Here is a 19,683-nt window from a genome sequence, read left to right as displayed (position 1 = left end):
TGTGTAACTTTCCATTTATTTAAACAGGAATTAATATATGGCCAGACAATTAATCTTCTTCCCAAACCTGGATTCTCATGGTCTAAGTCAGTGCAGTCGAAGTCAGGGGATTGGGGATTTTTTTTCCTATTGAGTCCATGGTGGTTTTGGACTAGCTATTTACTGCTCAGCATACCTGCCTCTGAAGTTCATGATAATAAAGTAAAATTAATATATTTAAGATTTAGTGCCTTAATATCATAGGAGTACTTTGTATAAATGGTGTCGATGAAAATGAAAAGTAAATGATGATAAAATGCAAAATTTGAGTGCATGAAAGCACAGGATTGAATTAGTAATTCAGTCCAAGAGTGCTGTGGGTTTCATTTTTATCACCTTGAGCATGTTAAATAAGCCCTGCTTTGCATAAAACTTTTAATATAATTTGAAACATGTGCAAGTCAGCATCTTGTTATCTTTAAAACATAATCTTATAGAGGTAATAATGGAGTACTCGTAATTCTTTCAAAACCCTAGTATCAAATATACTTTAAATTTTGTTTACTATCTAGCTTGCGCTGTATTTCTTTGTTTCCTAAGTTTGCAGAAAAGTGAAGCACTAAATTATTCCAATTTAAAAGTCATGTTCTGTCAGTAAAATACTGCTTGGGGTGTTCACTGTTGTGGAAAACGTTAGTGTTGTTAGCTTACCGTTTAACAGTCACAGCTGTCTCTCTTGCATGATGTTTGATAACATACATTATCATTTGATGTTAACAGTTTGTGCTGTTTGAGTTTTCTTGAAGTTTATTTCCAAAGTATTGCCTGAACGTTTGGTCGCACCTCCTGGATGAGACAAAGCATAAGGTCAGTTATGAGCCCCCTCTGCAGGCAGAGAACTGATGCGAGGCCGTTGTTCTTGCTCCTAGGTGGTAGGCCTGTATCGGCTATGTGGCTCAGCAGCGGTTAAGAAAGAGCTTCGAGAAGCATTTGAGAGGGACAGCAAGGCTGTTACTCTTTGTGAAAGCCAATACCCAGATATTAATGTCATAACAGGTAATATATTTACTTTTCTTTTCATATAGAATTGTGCTATGTTTGTAACGTCCCTTTTTAAAAGGTGAAATTGTGCTCTGAACTAGTTTTCTTCTGTCCTTTAACCAGCTGTTTACTGCTGCTTTGTATTGTTAAAGGTTAGGTGAGAATGAGTGCGGTAACCGTGGGGATGTGTAAATACCAAGGGGCAGTGATTTGGAGGGAGGAGGATACAGAAAGAGCTGCTTCCAGTAACTGCTGTACCAATTACAGAGGGAGGTGGAAGACTGAAAGGAGCCGAGGTTCCCCGAAGCAGGTTAAACCTCTGCTGTTGGTTTGCATTGGAGCGGATCTTGAAAAACTGGGTTGTGAACCCAGACGTGCTGTGCTGGTTGCTCTAGAGCGTGTGATCCAAGGGCCATCTTGGATCGACCCATTATCTTCCCTTTTTGTTGGAGATCGCAGGATTTTTGGAAACAGATTTCCCTTCACCTTGTGCAGGCTGGTTAGAGCTGCAGGAAAGTGCCTTCCTTGATCATCTGCTTCTTTTAAAACATAGCTTTCTCCCGCTCACTGGAGCAGCCCTTTACTTGCTGTCACGCAGCAAGCTCCTGGCAAAGGTGAGGACGGGGAGCGCGGCACCAGCAGGTCTTGGGAAGCCCGTCTGCATCAGCTCTTTACAGGAGTTGCACAGCACAACTGAAGCTAGTTGTTGAGGGTTTTTTGTTTGTTTGTTTGCTTAAAAGTGGAATGGTTTTATAACTATTGATACTTGTTATGTAAACCAAAGTCGCTCTAATTTCAGGCATCACTGAGTAAACCAATTGCTCTAGGAAATTAGGCAGGAGCATTTGTTCCCTACATATCCGGGGATGGAAAATGTAACAACAGTATCGGGGTATAAATCTTCTGTGCCAAAGCCCTTTCTGTAACATCCAACATCCAGCTGTATGGGACAATTCTGCCCTGTTTGGTGGTTTACCTCATTTCAGTGCATTGGGAATGAATTTTGTTCATTACCACTTCGTAATTATACAAGGTGGTATCAGCGGTTATTACTCGGTGATATTTACTGGGTTGAGTAAACCTTTTGGTTCAGAATGTCCAGCCAGTCGGTTCAATGTACTTGGGTTGGCTGGTTTCGGTGTTGGGGTCAGAGTTGCTCACAAGCACCGGTGTTCCCAGCAGCAGAAACTTGTGTTTGTGTTTCACCCTGATGGGGTACGCCCTTTGTAAAGAGGAGGCATGGAGTAGAAATAATAATATAAAAAGACTTCTTAAACTGGATAATTTTCTTCTCTTTACAAATAAATTAACGAGGAAAGACTGGTGATAAATTCTAAGAGCAGATTGTTCCCTGAAATTATTGAAGTCCTGTTTTCTTCCCAATTTTGTGAATTAACTCAGACAGGGAGGGGCGGGAACCCCTTCTGTTGCTTTCTGCCAAACAGCAGGAACTATATGATATTGACTTGTTAGCAGGCAAATGGCAAACTCCCATTTGGTTAATGCAAGCTTCTGGCAAATCTCAGGGTTGGGTGGGTTTTTTTGTTGGGTTTTTTGTGGGTTTTTTTGGGGGGTGGGGTTGTTTTGTTTTTCTTTTTTAGATTTTGGAATAATAAAAATGGCGTTGCACTCCCACAGTACAAGTAATCATTACAATAAAACAGTATTTGCAGAAACAGTTCAGGAATATCATGGGAAAGGGTATAGGAACTCAATTCTCATCCATATGCCAAAGAACCGGTAACATTTCATAAGCATTTTGATTTTCCTGACTACGTGGTACACTCAGAACCAACCAGAACTGGCTGAAACCGAAGTCTGAACTGCGGGAGAGCTCAGTACTGATGCAAAGCCCTGGCAGGGGAACGGCACAGTCATGACTGATGTTTCCATCACAAGCTTATGATCCATTGATTAAACAGAAAATTGTACTTTGATTTTTCAATATACATTGCTGCAAGCCTCATTGGTGATGGTGAACCGGTGGCTCTGCGGGTCCTGCTGGACTCTTGGTCCTATTTTGGTTTGTACTACTGAAGGGTAATTTTTTGTACCCGGAATGTGTATTTTAAGAGTGAAAAGGCTACAGCCTTGGTCTCTCTCTTACAAAAGACTACTGGGTATGCTTTTTTTGTATGTGTTACGTTGCAAGAGCTGACTTACATCCTGCCTTCCTTACAAGGAAAAAATAGTTTTAAGAAATTACATTAAAAAAAAAATTCCCCTGCTTCCCTGCAGCTGTGCTGTGTGATTGCCTTTATTAGAGTTGTTTTGAAAGGACTGAGTGCAGGGGTCCTGTGTGAGTTAGGGGGAACAGGGAGGGAAGGGGTGTTCGTACCCATAACTGCTGCTGGCTAAACTGCATCCCACTAACTGTAAACAGCGTGGTCGGGGCTGAAAGGGGAACCTGCCGTTTTTGCTGTCAGACCTGTGCTGGGAATAAAAGAGCCTGCAAAACCTCTCTCGCATATGCTTAGGGAGCTGGGTTGAGGAGAAATGTTGCCCCTGATGTGTTACTGCTCTGTTTGCAGTGCTGAGGCTGATGCACATGATTCATGCTTTTATAAGCCAAAACATGTGTTCCATAAAATATGAATCCTCAGCATAAATCTTGGCTGATTTGAAGAGAAGTGCCGCCTTGTGTCCTTTTTGAAATTCGAGTAGCGCTGCTTTTCCAAAAGATTAAAAAGATTATTTTTTTTTTTTCCCTGACAGCTCTGTAAAGACTACAGAGTGAACGTTTAATGATTAAATCTTGCCTGAGAAATGCTCTCGGGATTGGCACAGGCTTACACACAACTAAGTGTGCTCGTGGCTCCAGCCGAGGCGTGCAGCCAGCTTTCGGAACTGACCGATACTCATGTTGTTGCCTCATGTCTGTTCGCATCCACGTGAATTCATATCTCTGCATAAAGGATGCAATACTGTTAACAGTTCAGTGGGTTAGAAAAATGAGGAATTAGTGAAGTGGATGGCAATTTCTGCTCGCTGTCTAAATTTGTTGTGTGTGGTTGTGTCAAGGAGAATGTGCTAGTGGGCTGGCAGCAGCGGGAGCAGAGATTCGTGGAAAAAAAAATAACAGCAGCCTCTTACAGGGCCAGTTTAGCTGAGTGAATAGCGGAAGGATTTAGAAAGGTCAAGGGGCATTCATGGCTCCCAAACTATCCTGTTATTCAGGGTTAAACAGGAGAAAGTCCTCTGGCAGGTAGTGGTTCTATGACTGTGGATGTTGTTACAGGAATTCCTCCTAAATGATTATTAATAGATGGTTGTGAGGGTTTTCAACAGTATAAGCTGATTGGATTATGACATACCGTATCTTACTGTAAGCTGATTCTGATTTCAGCTCACCCCACACCCCCCCCCCCCCCCCCAAAATAAGCACAGTTGAAACAGCTGATAGAAGTCAGCATCTCTTGCTAGTGTTTTGCTTTCAGAAAAAGGAAAACATCCCAAACCATGATGTACAGCACCAGCTTCAGCCACCTCTGTCTCATAGATACTGTAACCAGCTAATCCGTGTAAGGAACACGGGCCTCTAAAATGTGGGGAGGAAGAAAAATTTGCTGGGGAGGGGGGAATAAGACTAAGTCATTCAACAAAAACTAGCTGCTTAAGTGGAGCATTTAAAAAAGTAGCATATTGTTTTTAAAACAAACAAAAAAAAACCCCAAACCACCAGAGGGAATATGTGTTCAGGAAAATATGTGGGTGGGTTGTTTGCATTTGGGGTTTTTTTTTTCCGTATTCCAGTTGGGAGGCTCCCATTTTAAGCACAGGGTGAGCTGTTAGGTGCTGTGTCGTGGTCTGCAGAGACAGAAGCTTTGCCTGGCTGCCCCGTGCCTTATGCTGGGCAGGGAAATGGTCTGGCAGCTCGGGGGGGTGATGCTTGTGCAACACGGCTTGAGTAGCTGCATTACTGCTAGGTGCAGTATTCTTTTGAAAATAAAAATATCTTATACAGGTAGAAGCCAGCTTCTTGCATTCTGCGCGTGAGCATGGCTATGAAGGGTTAAATGTTAACTTTTGTTCCCTGTATTTTTTTAGAAACAACCTCATAACAAAGCTCACTGCCATACAGTTCAGTTTACAGCTAGGTTATAACAATTGAGTTCATAAAAACTGTTGCTTGGTTAAATAGCACGGTGTGATGGTATTTGCTGTGATTTGGGATTTTACAAGGCTGTGAGGAGTGCATACTAGAAAATCTCTACCTTTCCAGCTTTGCCTTTTCAGAGGATGGGCTGCTTTGTTAATTACAGTACCCGCTTGCAAAAAGGTTTTTTGTGGGGTTTTTGGGGTGGTGGTTTTTTGGGTTTGTTTGTTTTGTTTGTTTTTTGTCAGTTGTGCTGGATACGCTGCTCCTGGAGAGCATCCTGCTGTATCCTCTCCAGGGGGCTGCTGTTAAAATTCTTAATCTTCTGGGTTTTTTAAAATTATTGTTACAATCACTGAAAACTCACTCAAACTGAAGTATCGGCCAGCCTCTAAAGCTGCTGCAAATGCGCAATTCTTTGTTTGTTTGCACCTCTGGAAGGAACAGGGGTTAAGGAGGCGCTTGCCTGGCTGTTGCATCCCCTAGAAGCAGCCTCTCCTCTAGCACATCTCCAGCTTCCGAACGGGCGCAGTACGACTCCGCAGCTGGGAGGGCTCAGTGCGTGGGTATCTTAGCCAGTGTCTCCTGTGGATGGGAATTATAGTTGTCACAGCAGAAGCAAGCGGTGTGCTGGGGGGAGAGAGGACCCAGAGGCGGGGGGGAGTTGGTGTTTCCCTCCTGAGGACGTCTGCCTGGTCTGTGCCTTGGTAGGTGAGAAAATGCCGTGCGCTTTGCTGAGCGTGGCGCTGGTGCTGAGGTGTTTGCTCTTAATTTCATAGCTGAAAATACATTTGTGGTGGGGTGGTCCCTGGCTGGTCACCGGGTGCCCGCCAAAGCCGCTCTGTCGCTTCCCTCCTCAGCTGGGCAGGGGGCAGAAAATGTAACGAAAAGGCCCCTGGGTTGAGATAAGGACAGGGAGAGATCACCCAGCAGTTAATGTTGCGGGCAAAACAGACTCAACTTGAGGGAATTAGTTTAATGTATTACCAATCAAATCAGAGTAACGTAATGAGAAATAAAAACTAAATGTTAAAGCACCTTCCCCCCACCTCTCCCTTCTTCCCAGGCTTAACTTCAATCCCAAATCCCCTACCTCCTCTCCTCCAGCAGCACAGGGGGACGAGGAATTGGGGTTGTGGTCAGTTCATCACGTGATGTGTCTCTGCTGCTCCTTCCTCCTCAGGGGGAGGGCTCCTCACACTCCTCCCCTGCTCCAGTGTGGGTCCCTTCCCCGGGGTGCAGTCCTTCAGGAACAGACTGCTCCAGCGTGGGTCCCCCATGGGGGCCACAGGTCCTGCCAGGAGCCTGCTCCAGCGTGGGCTTCCCACAGGGTCACAGCCTCCTTCGGGCATCCACCTGCTCCAGCGTGGGGTCCTCCAGGGGCTGAAGGCGGGCATCTGCTCCACCACTAACCTCCATGGGCTGCAGGGGCACAGCCTGCCTCACCATGGTCTTCACCACAGGCTGCAGGGGAATCTCAGCTCTGGCACCTGGAGCACCTTCTGCCCCTCCTTCTTCACTGACCCTGCTGTCTGAAGGGTTGTTCCCCTCACGTATTCTCACTTCTCTCTCCAGATGCAGTTTCTGTGTGCGCAGCAGCTTTCCCCCTTCTTAACTATGTTATCCCAGCGGCGGTACCACCGTCGCTGATGGGCTCAGCCTTGGCTGGCGGCGGGTCCATCCTGGAGCCGGCTGGCATTGGCTCTGTTGGACATGGGGGAAGCTTCTAGCAGCTTCTCACAGAAGCCACCCCTGTAGCCCCCCTGCTGCCAAAACCTTGCCACGCAAACACTGAACAGAAAAATTAATTGCCAGTCATGTATGAAGGAGGAGGTGTCATCAGGCTGTGAGGACTTTGGTCTTTGCAGTTGCCCCTCTGCTTGGGCAGGAGGTGGACTGCCAAGAGCCCTTTTCTTGTCTCTCTGTCTCTCTCTCTCTCTGTCTCCCCACCCCCCCCGATCAGGAGGGGGATCCCAGGCGGAGCTGCTCCTGGGGTACCTGCATGCACCCTTCTTTTCTGACTGTGATGCACCTTCCTGCCCTGTTTCAGTCCTTAGTTGCCCACGAGCTGCCTTGTGTGGGCTTGGAGAAGCTGTCAGAACTGTGAGGACAAGAGTGCTGGTGCTCCTGACCTCCCCAAAACATGGGAAAGTGAATCATAGAATGCCCTGAGCTGGAAGGGACCCGCAAGGACCTTCGAGTCCAACTCCCGTCCCTGAACAGGACAGCCCCAAATTCACACCGTGTCTCTGAGGGCCATGTCCAAGTGCTTCCTGAATATCACCAGTCTTGGTGCCGCGATGCCTCCCTGGGGAGCCTGTTCCAGGGCTCCACCACCCTCTGGGGGAAGAGCCTTTCCCTAATACCCAACCTAACCCTCCCCTGGCACATCTCCCTGCCATTCCCTCGGATCCTATCTGCAGCTTGTTAAAGGCAACTGTTCTTGTGTCTCTTGTGAAGGTGTCCTAAAGGATTACCTGCGAGAGCTACCCTCTCCCCTGATAACCAAGCAGCTCTACGAAGCAGTGTTGGATGCCATGGTGAAAAATCCCTTGAAAATGACAGCAAGTGGTTGTGAAAATGACCCGAGTGACTCTGAGCACACAGCAGCCCTTCTGGATTGCCTGCCAGATGTTGAGAAGGTGAGTGGCATTAGCAGGTTCAAGTAAATGGCACGCTTCAGAAAATAGAGAACATTGTCACACTAGTTATAAAATGTGTCAAAATGTGTACGCCTGTTTCCTGACTTAAGGGTCCGCTTGGGTTTTTGATGTTCTGCAGCTTTGAAAATAATTCCATGCTGTGATTAACATGTGATTTGCATTGCTGGATTTATTCGAGTTTGCATTTTGTGTTGTCTTTGTAAAACTGAATGAAAAGCTGTGAGCGCTACTTTTACATTGTTAGATGTGAGATTATTCCCGTGTGGTGTCCTGCTCCATTTCTGTGGCGCGCTCTGATCTGTACGTTGTAATTATATGGGCAAATGGTTTCCTCGTTCCGAAGCATATGCAAAAAAGCTTTGGCTTCCCGTGCTGTGCAGTGTAATAGTGCTGTGTGCTGTTACCTGCCAGATTCACCTCTGCAGAAAACCAGTCAGCCTGTGGGGGAGAGCGAGCAAGTAGCCTGCACAGTGCCTCTGAGTTACCTGGAAGCTCGTTGCGATGCTGAGGTCATATTGAGGGTTTCTTTATTTTTTAATATGCGGGGATCAGCTATACTGCTTCTGCAGCTTCTCTCCCCTCCCTGATGTCCCCTTTCCACTGTGAGAAAACTCATCCATGTAAAATGGAGATCAGGTAAGAAACAAGCTGAATTTTACCAGAAAGTCTGTCTTAACTAGGCTGCTCTGTGATAGTCTAATACAGCTTTTCTAATTCATCATTTAGATGTTCCACTGACGGGTGTTGGTGGAAGAACTATAGCTATCAGCCTTGATCTTCTCCCTCTAGAGCAGCTACGTTAGGATGTCAACACCACCTTCATTTAGTGTTTTGTTTCCTGAGCAGTATTTTGTTCTTTCAGGCTACCCTGAAGATGCTGTTGGATCACCTGAAACTGGTGGCTTCTTACCACGAAGTAAATAAGATGACGTGCCAGAATTTAGCTGTATGTTTTGGGCCCGTGTTACTGAGCCAGAGACAGGAGACCACCAACCATAACAACAGAGTCTTCACAGACTCTGAAGAGCTTGCTAGCGCCCTGGACTTCAAAAAACACATAGAGGTTCTTCACTACTTACTCCAGCTGTGGCCAGGTACTGTTTCATGAGTCTGATCAAGGGAAAATGTCAAACCATTGCTGTATGTTTTTACTGTGTGACTATGGTAATTCACAGGATGACTGAGCAACATCGGAATTCTTAAAACACATTCTTAAAATTAATGGCATCACCTATTAATCTAAAGAAATCATGACAATTTTATAACCTATTCTTTGTTTAATGGCAAGTTTGTTGGTTTAGTTGTTTTCTTACCAGGTGGCAGAGTTTGAGTATAATGTAAGAAGCAGTGAAGAGTGTTTTCTGGGAGTAAAGACACTAGAAAAAGCAAACCCGGTGACAGTAAGGTTTCTACATCTGAATTCGGGGGGGTTTGGGGTGGTGTTTTTTTGTTGTTGTTTGGTTTTGTTTTCTTCAGCTCTCCTGCTTTAACCATTCAGGATTATCTGTGTACGGAATTCATTAGTTGTTTGGTCTCCAAGATACCTGAAGGGTTACTTTATTTCTGCCCTTGCAATTTGGCAGAGTTGGGAACGCCCTTACAGTAAGAGCTGTGCAACTTCTAGTTGTTTTTGCAGAGCTTGGCGTAAGGAGAAATGTTTTTAAAACAAAACACAACAAAAAACCTAAATCAAACAAACAACAAAACCCAAAGCAAAACACCCTAAGTACCTTTTGGCTTCCACTTCCAAACTTAAGAAGTAATATTGGTTCACACAATTTGGGGTCAATTCTCAATAAGAAGGGAGGTGAAATCCTTCTTTCTAATGGACTACTAAAGTAGACGTAAAGGTAACTATTTCTGCTAAGATCTGCCTTTCAAATGGGAAATAATTGCACGGCGTTCACATCTCCCCTGGTATTCAGAGAGGTATGAGCCAGTGAAGACAGTCAGGATGACATCTGGAGCCCTGGGTTTCAGCCTGTGGTGAATTCCCGTGCCTTGCTGCTGCTGAACCGCAGCCTTCTCTTGTGCAAGCACTGCCCGCAGTCAGGAGCAGACCAAGGTATTGCAGCTTTTCAGTTAAACAGGGAGACTTTGAGGGTAATACTGTGAAACAACTTAACGCTGGATTAGTTTTGTTTTCAGGTAGTCTTTGGCCAAGCAGTTGTTGAAAGCTACCTAACCATGCAGAAGGCGGGTCTGTTGTGCTGTGCTGTGGTATCTTCCTTTTTCACAGTGGTCTGGCTAACAGTGTGGAGAACTGATCTGTTTGGTAATCTGAATAATTTAATACCCACTTCTCAAATTTGAGCAGTGTAAACCCTTAAATTCTTGAGGCTAAGAGAAGATTCAGCTCATCTGAACAGCTTCCCAGTTGTTCCCTTTTAGAACACAATAATTGCTCATGGGAAACTGCTGAATTTCTCCATCAATTGAAACATGAAATGGAATTCTAGTTAATCTAAATGAATAATATGTCTGGGTTTGTTTCTGAATTTATTTTATTTTTACTTGAAGAAGAAGAGGTCTGCTTTGTTTTATGGGAGACTTGGGGTCACCTGGGAAATGTGGAGGGTCATGAAGGGCCTGGCCTGGCAATATGGAATTACAGATGCTGTGGCTGCGTTTGAGCCAACCAGGTGGACTCATTTAAAGAGTGTTTGGGAAAAGTTTTTTTTGTTTGGGGGTTTGGTGTTGTGTCCGTCCCCCCACCCTCCCATCATCTTCCCCTATTGAAACATTATCAAGGGAAATTGCCATTCCTAGCTAGGTTGTGTTTGAAGCATTTTATTCTGGAGGGCCCAGGAAGAGCTCCTGATATGTAAGCACGGGTCAGCAAAGACCTATATCTGCCAGATTCTATACAACAATTAAAAAAAAAAGTGTCTGGATTTTTGTCTGTTGGTAGATACGAGGTATAAATGAATGTGCCCTAGCAGGCGAAGTGCAGGGTAGGCACATGAACGTGTAGTCTTTGTCTTAGTAATTCATAATAAATTATGTAAGACGTATGGTCTTGCTGTTAATTAAAGGGGGTTTTATGATTACAAAAGGAGTATAGGATTCTACGCTGTATCATCACTATGCAGGTCATCTTAAACAGTAATACTTGTTTTTATCTAGAGACTTTTTTAAATTTGTAAGGTGGGTTTTGGGGGGGGGGTCTGTTTTGTTTTGGTTTTTATTTTGGGTTTTATTTTAATTATGAGAGAAAGAATTTTTGGGGAAGGTTTAACCCTTTCTTGGATAAAACTATGAAATATACAGGACAAGTGAAGCAAATGCAAAAGGAGAGAGGTGACTGTAAGCACCAGCACAGTGTAATTGCCAGGTTTGTGGACGGCCCACTGAGTTCTTCCGAGTGCCCGAATATTTCTTGTGGTATATCAGGTACTGATTATTATAAAGAATATCCTGGGTGAGACAGTGATTTCAGCCATTGTGAGTTGCTACTTCAATCCTCTTACAACAGTTCCCACCCAGGGAGTATCGCTAGGCTCCTTCCTGCCGCCACAAACCTTGTTGGCGAGAGCTGCTGTCAGTCTGGGCGTGCTGGTGCTGTGCGGGCCGTCGTGGTCAGCGAGCCCCTCTGCCTGCCTGTATCTCTTAGCCATGGGAAAGGCGAGTTTGGAAAAAAGGTCAGTGTAGGCAAGTAATGTACTGGAGGAAAAAGACCCCAAACCCCAACAAGTATAGTCTCTGTTGTGTTGTCTGATTCCCCCAAATCTGACTTATAATAGTTTGCTCCTCGCATTAGGGATTGCTAGCCACTCTGCTCTGATTTTGAGCGGGCGAGTTGCTTCCCAGCTGCTCAGGCGCTGAAGGGATGTCACTGGCTGGGCAGCTTGAAGAGCTGCTTGTGCGTGATGTCAATGGCAGCGCTTTTTACATTTTTTCCATACTCTGCTGACCTGATAGTGGCCGTGCCCTGCAGTCACCTCCAGTGACAGCTGACCCTGCGGCTGTAACAAGTACACGCTGACCACGCTCTGGGTTGGCACCACTGGCAAGCTGCCGGCTGTTGGCTCCGCTCACTGCAGCCTCACGGAAACCTTCTCTGCCTGAAAATAAGAGCAAGAGGAGAGGGTAGTTTGACGTATGGTGTCGCTTCATGATGGGCTTGAGGCGACTGAGGACGCTTCTGCTCCCTTGTCAGCTGCAGCTGGGCAGCCCCGAAGCTGCTGACCACCAAAAATGAAAAGCAGCTTTCAGTCAGGTCGGTGAGCCAGCACAGGAGAGAGGGGAAATGTGGGCAGAGGAAGGAGACCAAGAGCTGTTTGGGCAAAAAATACCACGCAGGAGCTTATCATAAAAACCTGGGGATGCTTATGGCATGGCTGCTGCAGGAAACAGAAGCAGGTAGGTGTAGCTCTGCCTATAGGAGTGTGCGTTACTGTAAAGGGGGCAGGAGTAGGGTAAGTAGTAGAGTTTTGCTTCACCTTGAAGAGAAGGCTGAACGCTGTCCCTCGGCTTGCAAGAGCTGTGCAGGACATTGTGCTAAAGGGAGGTAAAACACGAATGCAGACGTGAACAGGCAAACACCATACAGTGTAAACAGAACAGTTGGACCCGATGGAAGGATCGCAGTCTGGTCCTTTACATTTAATCTCCTGTAGATTGAGACAGCTTGATAATCAACATGTTGTGCAATACTTCAATTTCCGTATTTTTTCAGCTGAAAACAAATACTCCTTGTTTGGTTAGACCATGTAGTACTGGCAAGTTATTGTTAACCCGTGGCTCTTCGTCGGTAAGAGGTGGGGGAAAAAAGCAGTGATAGGTATTGCATGTTACTGTGCAAGACGTAAAGTAAGACTGAAATCCCCTGGAGGTACCGTTAATACAGACCCAGAAAGAGAAGCACTGGGCACATCTCGGGACTGAGCATTTGTGCTTGCATGTGAGGGGTCTAAGGAGTGGGTGAGATTGTGAACCGCGCAGGTTTGTGTGCACCACGTTTTCAGTGGCGCACAGGAATAGACAGTCTCTGCTTCCAATGACAAGAGGTAATGGTCTGTTTAAAACAAAAAAGTTTTGCAGCTCAGACGTCTGATAGGCACAGGTCAGTAAAAATGTTTGTGCTGTTTACCGTAGGAAGCCGGTAACAGTGGAGGAGACTGTTAGTAACTTGTGCTGTATAACCGTGAGCTCAGGTAACATGACCATCAAACCTATTCGAGTGTTCGGCTGACATGGGGTTGTGGCTGCTTAGAAAAATAATGCATAATGCAAATGAGCTTCTTTTAATAGCGCAGAACACTAGGGCAAAAGAGAAACACAAGAGTTCAACTCTTGGTGCGTCTTGAGCTTCTCTTGGTGTTTCTCTGTGGTGGTATTTTTGTTGTGTTTAACCTCTTTTGCTGTGCCTGCTTTCTGTTACTCTTTTAGCCTGGACGAAGCGTGTGAGCTGAGCTGTTTGCTTTTCTTTGACCCAGAGCCAGATGGTGATTAACTCATGCCGTGAATTTAATTGGTGCTCTGGGAGTTTCTACTTTTAGATAGGCTTTTCTCCGTCGCAGTTTGAATCTGGCATGAACCTTCAAAACTGAGCTTTTACAGTAGTTTTTCTCATTATTTTCTATCAAACAGAAGCAGAAAATGTAGTGGTGGAATGTGTTGGCTGTAAGCTTGCATGTATTCATGCATGCTGTTAGCGTGTGACATCGAGGGAGGAGAGTGGGCATCTGTCGTGGACTTCTCTTGTTGCAGTACGGCTTCAGCCCTGACTCTGGTTTAACTTCTCCTCTCTTCTAGTGCATCACTCGCTTGCCAAAGAACCCGCACATCTGAATGCATTTCCTGAGCACCCATCCTCCCTGAATTACCTGAGGCCCAAGAGGCAGAGACCTCAGATGCTGAATCTGAGCGGTACCGAGATGTCTGGGGTACTCAGACCAAGGCCAGCAGGTCTAGACAGCCCATCGAGCAACCGCTACGCTGGAGACTGGAGTAGTTGTGGGGAGAACTACTTCTTAAACCCAAAAGACTGCCTGAGTGAAGCAGACTATGATGACGTCCCTTCGGAAGGCACAGAGAGCGGGGATGACGGCAGCAAAGCCGAGGAGTCGGATGCGCTGGTAGGACACCCGCAGCCCATCCCCAGAGAGCACGCGTTCGAGAGCTATTTGACGATGCAAGCAATAGACTCTGCGGTGGATCACAGAGCAAACCTCAAAGACCTGCAGGAAAGTATTGATACTCTCATAGGAAACCTGGAAAGGGAACTCAACAAAAACAAGCTCAATATGAGTTATTAAATCCCGTCTTGTGTGACGCCTCCTCCTAGTGCCTCCGTGCCCCTCACCGGGCTTCCCACAGCCGTGCGAGGAGTGATGGTGCCCTTGAATGCCTTGCGGTAAGGCCACGGCCCACGTGCGTTAACGAATTTTAAGCCATTCCGTTACACTTCTGCCTTTTTGTTAGAAGGTATTGGTCTGATTCTGGTGTTGGAGACAACCTTAAGAGACCGTGAGGTGATTCCACATAGTGGCATTTCTCCCTAAAAATATGATGCACTTAGGTGGTCTGGGCAATACCTGGCAGAAGATAAAGCGACATCCCTGCTGTCGGCGGCAGCAGAACTCCTCGTTCCTGAAACCCTAGCACCGGTACAGATGTTCCTCTCGGAAGAGGATGAACGCTGCTTGGCCTGAGTTTTGCAGCATGGACTTCAGATAGACTTGTTTTACTATATATGCAATGGCTGCTATGACAAATGCTTTATATATATATAATATTTATATATATAGTTTTAATTGTACAAATATTAATGTATTCCTGTATTAACACTTTTCAATAATTATTTAAACAAGCAAAATTTAAATATTTTTCTAACCTTGTTTGTAAATACCTATGTATAAATGTGCATGTGTCTGTAGCCACCTTTGGAAAGGAGAAATGTCTCAGAGATCGGAAACGTCCCCGTTTCTAGGAAGATGTGTTCAGGGGTGCCGGGAGGAAGTTACCCCTTGGGTAACACAGCCTTTGATTTATGCACAGAAACACTGCCAGAGAGAAGGCAGGGTCAATGATTAATATAAATGACCCTGTGTGTTGCAGGGGCATCGGTTCGCGGGTGCCGACTGTTAAATCTCTCGCACACCCACCACCCTTTCTCTGTTTTTCTTTTTTTTCTTCTTTTTCTTTTTTGGGGTTCCCCCCCATCATGTCTTTTTCATGTATAAAGAAGATCTGGAAAACAGTTACTTTTCAAAAAATACTTCTGGTTTGTCCTTGTAGCCTGTTCCTTTATTCTTGATGTTTCAATACTTTTTTTTTTCCTCTCCAGAGTTTCATCTGTTTTTGTTCAGGTACGTATGGCTGCTGGGAGTTAGATGTGCTTGAGCCCTCTCTGAAGGGCTGTGGCGCTGGAGGCGCAAGGCTCTGCGCAAAGGCAGTTACTTTTTTCTCTTGAGTATTATTTTTTCCCCTCCAATTAATCTCCCAAAACCAGTAACCTGAGTTGTTACGTGAGGTTGAATGGGTTGAGTGATGTTACTCCTGGGGAGTTTGGGTGGGGTGGCAGTTCCCTGTCACCTTATTAGACTCAGCTCTCACCAGCTTCTCAGGTCATCTTTTGTCTTTAGTAATTTATGGTGAGCAATTAAACATTTCATGTTAAGGAAACACATTCTTGGTTTAATTAAAAATAGTTAACAAAACGCATACAGATGTTTTGAGAGTCCCTCTAACCCAAAGGGGATCAGAGTCATTCCTTGTCCTTCGCAGGTCGCCCCCAGTGAGGAAGGGGGGATTTGGGCAGGTGGGGGCGAGAGGGTTACGTGTTTTGAGGGGTCAGACACTGTCAGCAGGGTAGAACTTAATTCCCTTCACCTTTTTGGTACAATGTTGGCACCTCGCCATGGCTGTCCATTCCCCCTGTGGGTAAGTGCTTTCCTGCTAACCCGTACTTCCTTATATTGCTTAATTAAAGAGTTATTTATTTATGGTAGCAAGGAGTTAAGAATTGCTATGGCAAACTTCACCCCTCTTTTCTAAGGAATTATTTTAGCATGGTTTCAAATGGTTTATTCAATCTCATTAATTTATTTTTTCTAAGTGTTAAAAGATGCGAAACAATTATTGCAATATAATGATAATGTATGAAAATGTAAATTTAACCTGAAGCATTTATCAACAAATCGATGTATTTTTTTAAACTTTTATACCTACAGAATGTGCATACTTTTTAAGCTATAAATTTAAATTCTAAATAAAATTTGAATTAAGGACAAAATTTGACTAAGCCTAGCTAGTGATTATTTAAGCCTGCCTAAGTTGATGCCATCCATTTGCAGTGGCTGCACATGTGAATTACTTCAATACAGACATTTAGCTTTTCAGAAGATGTTTTGTTCTGTTGTCATTTCTAGATTGACCCAACATTTCAGTTATGGAATTAAACAGAAAACCAAAGCAGGACTCAATTTAAATCCAAAAGGACTCACACTTCAAGGACGTTGTCAAACCGGTGTTGTGGCAGCATTTCTCCTTCTGTTGCAGGACGCTGATGTGTTTGAACATAGCCTGGCTTCTGCACTGGGTGTGTGGATGCATTAGCACTAGTTGGAAGGTGTTTGCATTAGAAGTTGTTTGATAAATGATATATTAAGTTTTCATTGTCTAATAATCTAGGTGATGCAAGTGAGCACCTTTCTGAAGAAGTGTAAGCTTTTTCTAGAGGAGGGTTCTGTAACTCAGTGCAGCACTGCGCTGCCTTGTCAGCTTTAATGTTTTAACCTTACAACAAGGGAAATTAATGACTTGATAAACTGTATTAATGTTAATATTATTAATTAAAATATAGTAAAGTGTTGGCACTCAAATGAAACATTTGCTGTTAATCTAGTTAAAAAGTTTGTAGAACATGTTTCGTACCTTAGAAAACCTCATTTAACGAGACATTTTGCAAGTGGTATTTTTGTTATATGTTGTCCCTTATATATATTCCTATAGTTGTTATATTTCATATAATTATTTATATAATCTGGTCAAGTTGCGTCCTCCTTATGATTGTTACAGACCCTTAGGGAACAGGAGTAGTGTGGGAATTACCCTAATCTAGAAACACTAAATTGGGAGATGAGAACAACCTGCTTCTACCAAAGTAATAATGAACATTTTTATACAACAGAGCAGCCTCGGGCTGTGCAGAGCTGCTGTTGAACCCCGTGGGCACAGCCAAGGAGCTTCTCTTACTGTCCTAACCTTTGTCGTTGGCTGCTTGGTGTAACTGGGTTTGACATCAGGAGCAGGTCCTGTTCTGCAGGGGCTCCTACCGCTGCTAGAAGAGGTTAAAAGCAGAGGGCAGAGCCTGCGGCGGAGTTCAGAGAGCAGGTGTCCTTGGACTGTATGGACTTCCTGCAGGTGCGACCTCCGCTTCCCAGGTAAGGAAAAATGGATGCCGATGCTTTTACAGAAACAGTTCCAAGACTTGCACCGAAGTCGCATACAAATTGTTATACCCACGTATGGGGCAGTGATGGCCCCGTGCTGGGCTGGGGAGCAACCAAGAATCATAGCGTGTGGTCCCAGGGAAAAGCAGAGATGCGTCTGCAGGTCTGCACGACTCTCTGCTGCCAAGGTTGGGGATATGATACGCTGAGGTGGGTTCAGGAATGGACATGGCCCATTTGTAGAGTTTTAATTCATTGCTGTTCGTTTAAACAGGATTGTCCAAACGCTGCTTGGGCTGTGTGGCTGATCCAGCTGACGCTGAATCGCTTCTCCCCCTTTTTCAGCTTCCCAAAGTGGCTTATTACAGGAGCGTGCAAGAGGTGGGTAGGGATGGTGTGGGATGTGGAGTAGAGGGGGTGTCAGCATGACCTCGGGCTGGCTTAAGCTGCTGGGGACCTGCATCCTCAGAAACTTCAGATCTTTAAATCTGTCTTTTCCAACTGCATAACGTGTGTGTATGTTTATTAATGCACCAGGAGGAGATGTAGCTGCAGCTTTCAGATGTGCTCTAAAAATAGAGGGAAACATCCCCAACAGAAGTAGATATTCAGGGTGTTTACAGAATAAATCTATAAATCTGATAAGCCAGACACACATCTGGTATTTCTGCTGCCAGATCTTAACCCCTTCACCTTCCCTGTCCCAAGGTATAGGGTTTTCTTAACAGTAAAAATTTATTTTGATATAAGTAGTCTTTATCTCGGATTCTGGAGCTAACAACAGTTGAAAGATGGTTATTTGGGGTGAGGAGAGGGCTGGGGTTACACTTCAGCGTAGCTATGATATGTTTATTTTAAAATGTCGTCCCGCACAACGAATTAACTGTTTGCTTTCTGTTTGACTTTTTAGAGCCACGCAGGAAACCCTATAATTTGTCTTAACAACAAAATTTGCTAGGCAGAATTACCCTGTGGAACAGCCTGACATGAGATAATGCAAAGCCGACCCTACAGGTACTTGAACGTTTAGGATTGCCTTAGAGAGGATAAAAGATCGTGATGGGATGTATAATCTCATGCCTCTGGTGTTATTTGGGAACAGAGATGAGGAGGAAAATGGCGCTCAGGAAGGCTACTCCCTTTCCGTAGCGGGGTTCCCGCAGCTCCCCTGCTGTGGGGAGGGAGGGGGCCTGACCAGCAGCGCCCTGATCCGCTGCCTCCTTGTCCTTGCTGTTAGGAAAATCCAGCTGAAATCCAGCTGTCTTCTGGAGTATTTTGTTAATCAAAAGTGCCTCTGTGGCGGGGAACAAGGCTCACGTTGAGGCTGCCACCTCTTCTGGGTTGCACCTATAGTGGAGGGGAGACGGCCAGGCTTTCCAGGTCATCCACGACCACATGGTTGGCTTTAATGTATACATAATTCACAGCCCTGTTAATCAGAAATCTGTGGAAGTGGTGGTGTTCTAACAAAGTCCAGGCCTGATAACAGAGGTGAGCTTTATAGATGCTTGTGGTATATTTACATATCTGTAAGGAGCAGGCTGTTAGCTAAATATTGATTTAGCAGAGGAGCTGTGTTTTCTTCCTGTTTGAGCTCTGACTGCAAACACCGTGCTGCAGGTGGTAGGGACGGGCTTGTTGAGTTTTCCTTGGTTTTAATTTAGATTTAGTTTAATGTGAGGGGCAAGGAATATTACTGTAATATTTAAACTTCAAGCTAACAACAACAAAAAAAAGACTATTTTTCAAACCAAGTCCTATCTAGTGGCACCAAACCTCTCTTAAATCTGACCAAAGTTCAATCGAAGTGATAATAGTGTGTGATGGGGAGATCCTGGCTGTAGAAAACTGGAGGGGCATGTTTTCAACACTGCTTAAAACCAATTTGCAGCATTTATTTCAGGACACAGGAGGCTCACACTGCTCCTGTTTCATATTTGGCTGCGCTTTACCCTGACGAAGCAGAGCTCCGGGGCTGGCTATCACTTGTCACCCGAAGATCCTCTCTGCAAATCCCCCGTGTGTCAGTTGTCTTTTGTGCTTTAGTGTCTACTGTGACCATATGGACATTTGTTTGACAGGAGTCCGTGACCCTCAAACAGTTTGGTGAGTCATGGAAAGAGTGAACTCACCCGTATAGAGTGTAATCTGTCCTCCTCTGATAGATTTAATTTCCGCTTGACAGGCTCTGCTCAGTTACGTCGTGTCTGACCTGGCTATTGAAACCGAGCGAGCAGCAGAACACCGCTTATGAGAGCCGTCTCTGTGGATGGAGGGTGAACATTAATATTCATGAGCTGTTACTCATTTACACGAGTGAATATTAACACTTCAGTATAACACTGTTTGATCTCTCAAGAATAATTGTCTTTTGACAGAAATGCCCACACTCAACAGCCGCAGTGTGCTTGGTAAAACCTGTTTGTTCTAAATAATACTGATTTCTTCAAGAGAACAACACATTTAAATGGCTTTGGTTTTCTGTTTATAAGCATTTGCCAGGCTT

At 44.8% G+C, this 19,683-nt stretch overlaps 1 protein-coding gene across 1 annotated transcript in view; it reads left to right on the top strand.

The window, feature by feature from the left end:
• Positions 1 to 16,023, top strand: part of SYDE2 (synapse defective Rho GTPase homolog 2) — a 33,436-nt gene extending 17,413 nt beyond the window's left edge. Inside the window, exons 4-7 of the mRNA XM_064455440.1 lie at positions 909 to 1,035; positions 7,577 to 7,758; positions 8,642 to 8,873; positions 13,537 to 16,023. Coding sequence (XP_064311510.1) covers positions 909 to 1,035; positions 7,577 to 7,758; positions 8,642 to 8,873; positions 13,537 to 14,039 — 1,044 coding nt within the window. The 3' untranslated portion in view covers positions 14,040 to 16,023. The remainder of the gene's footprint in view (positions 1 to 908; positions 1,036 to 7,576; positions 7,759 to 8,641; positions 8,874 to 13,536) is intronic.
• The last annotated feature ends 3,660 nt before the right edge of the window (positions 16,024 to 19,683 follow it).

Source organism: Phalacrocorax carbo, chromosome 6, assembly GCF_963921805.1.
Source record: "Phalacrocorax carbo chromosome 6, bPhaCar2.1, whole genome shotgun sequence".
NCBI classification, from domain to species: domain Eukaryota; kingdom Metazoa; phylum Chordata; class Aves; order Suliformes; family Phalacrocoracidae; genus Phalacrocorax; species Phalacrocorax carbo.
The sequence above is the reverse complement of the archived record's forward strand: the minus strand, read 5'-3'. Positions and strand labels throughout refer to the sequence as shown.